Here is a 9,964-nt window from a genome sequence, read left to right as displayed (position 1 = left end):
GCTAGCCCAGCTGTTCCTCAAACGAAAGCTCTCCAAAACTGGGCCAGGATAGGTTAGGGGAGAATCAGGTACCTCTTTCCTTCCCCTGCTGGCTTTAGTTTTTCTTTATTTTAAAACAAGGTCTTGGTATGTAGCTCTGACTGGACTGGAATTCCCCTCAAGTTTTTTTTTAAAATTTTTTTTATTTATTTATTATCTATAAGTACACTGTAACTGTCTTCAGACACTAGAAGAGGGCATCAGATTTCATTACAGATGGTTGTGAGCCACCATGTGGTTGCTGGGATTTGAACTCAGGACCTCTGGAAGAGCAGTCAGTGCCCTTAACCACTGAGCCATCTCTCCAGCCCTCAAGTTTTAATTAGGATATTCTGAGCAACATCCTGGGGGAAACATCTGGAATCCGATATAAAATGATAAAGAGTTTGTGGAGCAAGGCTCTCCGAAAGTCTAGGATGTGTACTGTTTGAAGCTCGGTGTGGTGACTCACACCATCGTCCTAGTACTTGGGATTGGTGGGCTGAAGCAGGAGAACTGTCTAGAATTTCAGGCCAGAAACTTTGTTGTTGTTGTTTTTGAGACAGGCTTCTCTGTGTAGTCATGACTGTCCTGGAACTAGCTCTGTACACCAGGCTAGCCTTGAACTCATAGAGATCTGCCTGCCTCTGCCTCCCAGGCATTGGGATTAAAGGTGTGTGCCAACAGATCACTTTAGGTCTAAGCTCACTGCTCAAGGCTGCAAGGATAAAGCCCATCTCTAGGATCTGAGCTGCAAAGTCCACACACACAGTCACATAGGAAATCCCCTTCCAGGGACTCCCAAGTCAGTTGGTTTGGTTCTTTTTCATCCCAAGAGCACTTCTGTTTCCCAACTAGGAATGCCAGGGTCCCAGACAAGGTCTGGCCAGATACTATTATTGGCAGGAGATTTATGGATGATTCTGGGGGTTCTACATTGGACAGAGGGTCACCACCTTGACCTCTGCATCATGAACAGGTCCTGTGCTTGAGTCTCCTTCAAGCCCTTCTGACTTCTGCAGACATCAGTGTTAAACAGATAAGGAAGGAAGGAGGGAGGTTGGGAGGGAGGGAAGGAAGGAAGGACTGGTTGGTTGCTCAACTTATGCTTTGAGAGTTGCTTGGAAGGTCTCCAGAGACAGGAGGATGCCCTGTTTGGTCTGTGATGAAAAGAGTTGGGAGAAGTTGTTCTTGGTGGTCAGGTCGAACTCAAATAGGTTGTTAATCAGCTACTCCTTGTGTCCAGTTTGATGACTGCTACTCCTGGATTTCAGAAGCTTCTCTGGTATCCTGGGCCAGCTGCTTACTGATCACCGGTGACAGTGAGGAAGTGTGCCCAAAACGTGTCCTCTTGGATTCTCTCCAACTCTCTAAGGCTTGCAGCCTCATACTCTCTTGCTTATGCTGGCCACTTTGATGTCTCCATGGGTCTTCTGCCAGGATGCAGATCAGTATTCAGAATAGTGTTCAGAGGGTGGCTTCTCAGGCTCTGGAGTCAGCAAGTCCCAAAGTAGGTACCTCCCAAACTGCCCCCCACTACAATCTGCACTGAGGTGGGGTGTGGTTGTCCTGGCCTAGCATCTCAGCTTTCTTTGTCTCAGCCTCCAGCTCTTCTGGCCCCGTGAAGCAGGAAGCTCCTTGGAGCAACTGCTGCCTTCCAGTCTGACCAGCCCACCTTTCACACCCTCAGAAAGCACAGAGGTTTCTCCTCTGCTGTGAGGGGTCCAGTTCTGCTAAGGTGTGCAGATGTTGGGATCATGTGACACCACAGAATGTCCTTGCATTAGAAACTTGTCCGGTACCATACACTGTGGACTTTGTAGCCTATTCCCACTGGCCCTGAATGAATGAACAACCTCCCAGTACAGCCTCCTACAGAATGTATCGTCTGTAGAAGGGATGATCCTGGCTTTCTGTTCCTAGCAACGTCCTTCTACCCATCATGTGATTAAAGGCAAGTCCTTCTCTCTCTATATTCGAAAGGGATAGGTAGAGAGAAAGGAGGACTGAATTTTGCTTGGGGCAGATCTAGTCACTTCGAATTTTTATTTTTAACAAATCTGCCCCAAGCAGGACAATGTTGTCTTTGCAAAGCTATGGACTGGACTGCGAAGGTGAGAGGAGAAGTCTTCTGGTGAGGCACATGGCACTTGGTGTTGACCCTTGGACATCTCCATTAGAAAAAACAAAAACAAAAACATTGAATTTGGGCACACCTCCAACCCAACTAGTTCCCACGGAAGACGGAAGGTCCACAGTCTGTCTGTTGTTGGGTTTGGGTTTTGTTTTGTTTTTGGAAGGGATCCCCTCTGATGGAACAGAGGGACAGTTCCTGTGAGTGAATAAACTGTGGCCTCCATAAGAGGAATCTTGACCCCTAAGAGAGCTGCTATGCTTGCTGGTCTCTCTCAGAGATCTAAACCTGTGACACCCTCAGAACTTCCCTGCCTGGCCTGGCCACAGCATGTTCAGCTGAGCCCAGGGCCAGGGAGTGATAGATGCCCCCGGGAGTCCGGAGGAGTAGGCCCTCTCTCCTCCGGGGCAGACGTGAGAGCCAGAGCAGGCCCTGCTGAGCCAACAGGCGGCTGGAGCCATACGAAGCGCATTAAGTATTAATAATTTCCAGTTGTTTGCTCGTCCTCTCTCCCCCCCCCCCCTCCCTGCCGGCCTCTGCAGACTGAGACTTGGTTTTAGCTCTGGGCTGCCAGATCTAGAGATATTAGCACCTCCCGGGGGCCGGGGGACAGTGCAAGGGGCAAGGATCGCCGGGGACCACAGGGACAGAGTGCGGGGCCCGACGAAGCCTCGCAGCCTTGCCAGTGGGAGACTCGGCCTGCGGGGGGCGGGGGGGCGTCGCGGGAAGATCGGCGCCCGGACGAGCTGGGCGGCGCGCGGCGGGAGCGCAGCGGCCCCTGGCGCTTGGCCTCTCCGCGGTCACCGTGGCTGGGCCAGCCCCCGAGGCGGGGCGGAGGGCGGGACCTCGAGCGAGCGCGGCCGCCGGCGACACCCGGACAACGCGCCGGCGGTGGGGCAAGGAGGGCAGCCCGGAGGGCAGCGGCCCCGGCCCGCGTGTGCGGCCCTCTTTTGCACGCCAACACCGCGCGGGCTGTGCCGGGCCCCGCCACACGTGCAGCTATGGTGGGCCGACTGAGCCTGCAGGATGTCCCCGAGCTCGTGGACACGAAGAAAAAAGGAGACGGCGTCCTGGACAGCCCGGACTCGGGGCTGCCCCCAAGCCCTAGCCCCAGCCACTGGGGGCTCGCAGCGGCGACGGGCGGCGGTGGGGAGCGCGCTCCGGTCGCAGGGACGCTGGAGCCCGATGCGACGGTCACCTCCGTAGTCCCGGTGAGTTGCCTCGTGCGCGGACTTCTCCCTGCCCCGGCCCTCCCGCAGCCCTCCCCGAGGACTCCCCAGCTCTCGCTGTCGGTGCGGCCACCCGCCCGTCGAGACGGCGTGGCCATCGCCGGGAGCCGGGGCGGGAGCGTAGCGAGAGAGCCTGGCCAGCTGGAGCCAGTGGCTGGAAAATTGTCATCGCCTGGGAGGCGCGGGAGCCCCGGGAGAGGCGAGCCGCGGTCTCCTCCCTTCGAGGTGGCGGCCCCCGAGGCTGCCAGGCTGCGGCTCGACCACATTCCTGCTGGGGCGGGCTGGGTGGGGCTCCCGGGACACGGACAGGGATTCCGGCCCTCCCCACCGGGGGCCCACACCCGGAGGCTTTGCTCCCAAAGCGGCCTCCCTTTGCCCGGACCTGGGAGAGGGGTGTGCTCTGGGTTCCTGGAGCAAGGCGGACCAGCCTTTGGGGGAACCTTCTGAGTAGTCACACACGAGCCTTCAGGGTCTGGTAGGTCCCTTTCCCAGCCAGTGTTCCGCACTTAATGAGATCAGCGATCTCCAGGTGGCCAGGGCTTTGAAAGTATTAATCCTTTTCCTTCTTTTACTCTAAACTCTTTGCAAGAAAAATTCCCAAGTCTGTTTTGCCTTGGGATTTATTCAGGTGGTGGTATTCAGAACAGACATAGAGAGAGGCCACATCCTGCCTACAGTAGAAGCTCAACGTAGGACTGAGGGATGGCTGTGGCTGTGCCCTCAGCCACAGTGGGGCCATCAGCCGCAGTGTTATGTTTAAGGTGCACGGTGCACGGTGGAGCTTTGCTAGTGTGGGGCCTTCTTGACCCACTGACCCTGTCCCAGCAAAGCATCTCTTACTTCCACTCCAAAATGAAGCTTGCTTCAGCTTGGCTTTAGTCTCTCTCATCTTTCCTGCTCTGACCCCAGATCAGACGCTCACTAGTGCTTCTGACCTGCATTCCTCCACCTGACACGAACCTTGACCCTCATCTTTCCCATCCAAGTCCTGGTGCCTCCTCCACGCTGCACTATGCAGCCTCCTGTGGGAGCTTTCTCAGTCTTGGTCCAGAGCCTGTGACTTGGTGTCCAGCCTCAGTGTCCCCTGTGCATCTAGCTTCACACTGCTGCTGGCCCAGTAGCACCGACTCCCTCCTACACCTGGATGCCCAGGGAATGTCTGTCAGGGGAGGAGGGATGGAGGCACAAAGGAGGCAGGACAGGGGAAAGCAGGGTGGAGACCTGGCAGGAAGCTGTCTTGGGACTGTGGGAGAACTCTATGGCCACACCTCATGCACTCCCTCTGTCTACTGACTTTAGCTTGAACTGTATCCCCTCCCCCAACGGGGTCTCCCTAAACTCCATCCTACCCCTGGAACGGCACCCCAGCTCCCCATTGTGCTTTTGGCTTTTGCATCTTCTGGTAACACAGTAAAGATCTCAGAGCCACCCTCCTAGAAACATTTGCCTCCTCTGTCCTGGGGGCGGGACTGCCACTTCCACACCCGGCACAAATGCAGTTCCTGCTCTTAAATTAAGCAAAGAAAATGACAGCTCTCAGAGAACCCGAGAGCACAAAGGACTGCAAGGTCCCTCCACACTGTGTTTATCTCTGCCCTGGAGCACAGGCGGGGACCAGAGAGGGTCACCTGAGTTTGCCAGATGAGTCGAGGCTGCACTCCACACACTGAGCTTTCTGACTAGTGGAAGCCCTCAAGGAGCGAAGGCGTCCCTGGGCTCCACTGTTAACAGTTGTGGGGGACCTCTGTCATGGATGGCTGCCACTCTGTCGACTCCAGAGGCAAAGGAGGTTGGGAAGCGGGGTGTGGGTCTTTTCATCTAACTATTGCTGGGACAATTACACGGGACAAAACTGAGGGTTCTGAAGAGTTGAGTTGTGGGGCTTTCTCGCCACAGATGTGGACATGATCGGTCAGCTTCCTCTTCTGCCTTTCACAAACCTTCAGTGATGGGAAGGGGGGCACCCCTTCCTCACCATGCAGATAAGGTCATGTGACACAACTCTACCGAGCACAGAGCACATTTAGGATGGATGGTGCCTACTGTGCACATGAATGCACAGTGCCTACTGTGCACATGAGTGCAATGAGAAGTAGGGAGGGGTGCAGGGCTGATCTGGGATTTGAACCCTGACCTTCGGGTCCCCTGTCTAATGCTCTTTCCATGCCATGGTCCAGCCCTATCCTTTGTAGGGCCCGACTGTGGTCACCACGAGGCAGGTCATTCATAGCTCTATCCCTTCTCTTCTCTCTCTTGGAAGAACCCAGCATCTCTGAGCCACTCACTGGCTGGCATCTGCTCACCACGACTCTGTCCCCTGTCCTTCGGCGAAGGAGTCGAGTTTGACCCCTTACCACCAAAGGAAATAAAGTGAGTACACTGACCTGTTACTATTTCTTAAAATGTTAAAAAAAAAAAAATCCAAGTATAGCTGCTCGTTGGTTTTAAAAGGCTAATTATGAAAATGCACTGAAGACTATTAATAGTTTGACTTATTTTCTTATACTCTAACTAGTTAAATATATAGGAACTCCATGTATTTGCATAGCCAGTTAAAGTTTGGGATGGGATCTTGCAGTGTCTGGTTAGCTGGCCTAGCATTCACTATATACCTCAGGCCGACTTCGAGCTTAGGATGCTATTTCTTTCTCGGCCTCCTGAGTGTTGGGATTACAGGTGTACAGCACTACACCCGGTGTAGACTCTTTTTAAGTGAGATCTTGTGATTAAAGCTCTGCTGTGTGCTTTGCGCATTTCATATCCCATGCCACGAGGAGCTAAAGGTTCTGTGGAATATTAATTCTTCTTTCTAGAAGCCACGCATCCCTCTATCCCACCCCACCCCATCAAGGTGCTATGATCCTGTCTCTTGTGGTGACACTGGGCAAGTCCTCTGGGAATGATCTCACCCAGGATTATCAGGAGCAGAGAGTCATGGAGACATTCCAGCAAAGAGCTGTCTTTTTAGGGAAAGGAATTTTACTTTTGGTGAGTGGGGATTTTGTAGCTGCAGTTTCAGTTACATGAACACAAAGGGGCCTTTGATAAGGAACAGAGGGAGGTTCAGCCATTTAGAGGTGAGCAGGTTAGGCTTTTATTCCCCTGGAGCTTGTATTTCTGACAAAACTGGGACATGACTTTGTGACATTCGCTCCCATCAGTCTTGTGACTCCGGGGAGAAGAGAAACAAAGCTGGTTCATACACACGTGATGCTTGTAGAGATGCTGATACCTGTGAAGCTGTAATATCAATGTGTCCAAGTCATCACTGCGATGCTTTCGGAACACATTAACCCCCTCAGTCGTGAACGGTGTGTATACCTGCAGTCCCAGCCAGCACTCGGGAGGCTCAGGCAGGAGCACGAGGACCTCTAGGTTAGGCTGGCCTACTTTGCAAGACCTTGTTCTAAAATAATAAAATGTTGATGATGAAAAAGACAACCACAACAACGACGGTGATGATGATGACAATGACAACAATGACGATGACGACACAACTGTGGGATGCAAATGGCATTAGGGTTGGGGTTGTAGTTGGTTTTCAGTGACAGGTCTCTGGGTCTCCCAGAGTTGGGAGCTTCCCGAACCATAGTTGAGGTAGGCCAAGCACTGAGATCATGGTTATAGCCAAACGTCTAGAAGCAGTACTTAGCAGGTCTGGAATTCTTTCTCCTCTCATTCAAGAGCTGGCTGGTCATGGAGCGGATGGAGAAGCTCCTTAGCCCCACACAGCAGCCGACTCCACCTCGTTCCGTGATCGATACAGCTCTGCTTAGAATAGATCTATTCAGAGAACAGTGATGTCACCACATGGTGTCTCAGCTCGGTTTCTGTTGCTGTGTGTGCACCACGACCAAAAGCAATTTGTGGCAAGAGGGTTTATTCCAGCTCACATCGTGAAGTCAAGGCAGGAAAGGAACCTAGAGGCAGGGACCATGAAGGACCGCTGCACTGCTCACGGACTTGCCCCTCCATGCTTGCTCAATTTGCTTTCTATACATCCTGGGACCAATCAGGGATGGCACCGCCCACAGTGGGTTGCACCCTTTCACATCAATCATCGAATCAAGACAATGCTCCGCACAATTGCCTATGAACTAAACTGATGGGGCCGTTTTCTCAGTTGAAGTTCCTGCTTCTCAGATGACTCTAGCTTGTATCAAGTCATCAAAAACAAAACATGTAACCAATGCACTTGAACATGTTGACATGCAATTGCGCATATTAAGAAGCTGCTAAGTCACTGGATGATGTCATCTTATGGGACCACTGTCATATATGTAGCCAGTCATTGACCAAAATGTCTTTGTGCTGCGTGTGATTTAATTACCCCAACAGCACCAGCTGCGAGTAGGCATTTCGCCCTCTGTTGCCAGGCACCTTTTACAGAGGCATAGGCAAGTTAGGTCGGGATTCAGTTGCTATGGAACTGGTGAGCTCATGGTAAACTTTGGAAGCCTGTGTGCTGCTTTTAGGACCCAGCTAAGGCCTAGGGAGTTAGTTCGGGGTTAGAGTTCCTGCTTAGCACTCAAACCCATGGGCTCTATCAAATCTGTCTGTCACTCCATCCATCCATCCATCCATCCATCCATCCATCCATCACTCAGGGATGCTATGACCCTCTTCTCTGCATCTTGCTTTCTTCTTCCAGGGTCTTTGGGAAGATCCAGTTAGGTCCTGTGACAAAAGTGATTGGAGTATATACCTCTCAAAACAGACTCCCATAGGGGATGGGGATTTGGCTCAGCGGTAGAGCGCTTGCCTAGCAACCGCAAGGCCCTGGATTTGGTCCCCAGCTCCGAAAAAAAGAAAAAAAAACAGACTCCCGTAGACTCTGCTGCTTCTCCCCGATGCAGCCAAGGTCAATGTTTGCACCCCAGGAGAGATGAGAGGTCACACTTGGGACCTCAAGCTCTTAACTCCGAGGATGGCATCATGCTGGCTTGTGTCTCCCCACAGGTATACCTCCTCAGTCAAGTACGACTCTGAGCGGCATTTCATCGATGATGTGCAGATGCCCCTGGGCCTGGTGGTGGCTTCCTGCAGCCAGACAGTCACCTGTATCCCCAATTGCACTTGGCGAAACTATAAGGCTGAAGTGCGCTTTGAGCCTCGCCACAAGCCTGCGCGCTTCCTCAGCACCACCATCATCTACCCCAAGTACCCGAAGACCGTCTACACCACCACTCTGGATTACAACTGCCACAAGAAACTGAGGAGGTTTCTATCCAGTGTGGAGCTGGAGGCCACGGAGTTCCTAGGTAGCGATGGGCTGTTGGATGAATGCTGACTCAGCTAGCTTGAGGTTGGACCGGCTGTTCATACACTGCCCTGGTCCCCAGACCACCCTGGACAAGCTGGGTAGCATTGCTGTTGCACATTGCCCCCAGCCCCAGAGGAGTCTAACCTGGAGATACCTCTAAGCCTAGCCAGGGGAAGATGTATAAAAAAAAAAAAAATCACTCCATCTTATAATAATAGAGAAATTCAGCTTTGTTTGAACTTTTTTCCAGATAGTTTTTAAAAAAGAAGTGTGTGTGTGCGTGTGTGTGCACGCGCGTGTGCATGCGTGTTCTGGTTAGTTGATGCAGTTTCCCCAAAGTCTCAAGTTGATGAGAAAATAGAAAGAGAAGCAGAACAAATGGACAGTGGTATCGGGCAGGCTGAGGTGAGCGCGTCCTCCATTTTCTGATGAACAAAGTGGGAAAATCTCTGGGATGGAGAGGGTGAGCTCAGAAAGTTCAGCCGTGCCTATGTTAATCGCTAGGGGGGTGGGGAGCGCATTAACCTGCGATGCCCACATGGGCTCAGTCTGATCTGGGCCACTTTTTGTTTCTGCTTCTGTTTGTTTTTCCTGATAACCCAAACTCTTAGATTTATCCAAAAAAAAAAAAAAAAAAAAAACCTTTTTCATAATATTAGGGGAGAGAAACAACAACAACAACAAAACCACAAAAGGAGATGCCTTTAAAACATAAACTCTCTGCCCATTCCGCTTTTGTTGGTCAGGTAATCAGCTGGTTGGTTTCAGGGCTAGGCTCTGGTGCAGCCCGAGCCTGCTTGGCATCTGGTTAACGTCTCCCTGGGCTTGTGTAACTCTGCTCATAGGTATTTGGGGGTTTTGAAATACTTTCCCTTTTTTTTTTTTTTTTTCTTGAGGCAAAATGCAGCAGAGGGCTCTTTTTTAAGAAGAACGGCATTCTGAAAGAATGCTTTGGAAAAACATGCTTTGGGGGCTGAATGGAAAGGGTTTCCACTGTGGGCCACTGTGCCTGAGCCCGGCTGCCGAGAGAAGGAAGCAGATTTGAATGTGACTCAGATCATCATGATTAAATGATGGACTTATTCTTCGGACTCTGATAGTGTCGAAACTGGGAGGAACGGGGTTTAACCCAAAGAAGCAAGGACTGTGGCTTACTACCCAGGTGAAGAAGCTCAGATGGATTCGCGAGTAGAGAATGACAAGGAGACTCCACAACCTTGCCACCGTGGTGATGGGAGACATTTCTCTTGTACCACTTTATACACAGAAGAGACTTGTGGAGTCAGGTATGAATCAAAGGTGTTTCCCAGCCACCTTCCA

General features: G+C 51.9%; 1 protein-coding gene across 1 annotated transcript; it reads left to right on the top strand.

Moving 5' to 3' along the window:
• Positions 1-3,033: 3,033 nt before the first annotated feature.
• Positions 3,034-9,262, top strand: Rflnb (refilin B). Its single transcript, NM_001007611.1, is given in 3 exon segments — positions 3,034-3,363; positions 5,642-5,751; positions 8,341-9,262. Coding segments are annotated over 3 exon segments (651 nt in total). The 5' UTR covers positions 3,034-3,153; the 3' UTR covers positions 8,672-9,262.
• The last annotated feature ends 702 nt before the right edge of the window (positions 9,263-9,964 follow it).

Source organism: Rattus norvegicus, chromosome 10 (assembly GCF_021556685.1).
Source record: "Rattus norvegicus strain SHRSP/BbbUtx chromosome 10, alternate assembly SHRSP_T2T, whole genome shotgun sequence".
In the NCBI taxonomy this organism is placed as follows: Eukaryota; Metazoa; Chordata; class Mammalia; order Rodentia; family Muridae; genus Rattus; species Rattus norvegicus.
This window is presented reverse-complemented; position numbering and strand designations above follow the sequence as displayed.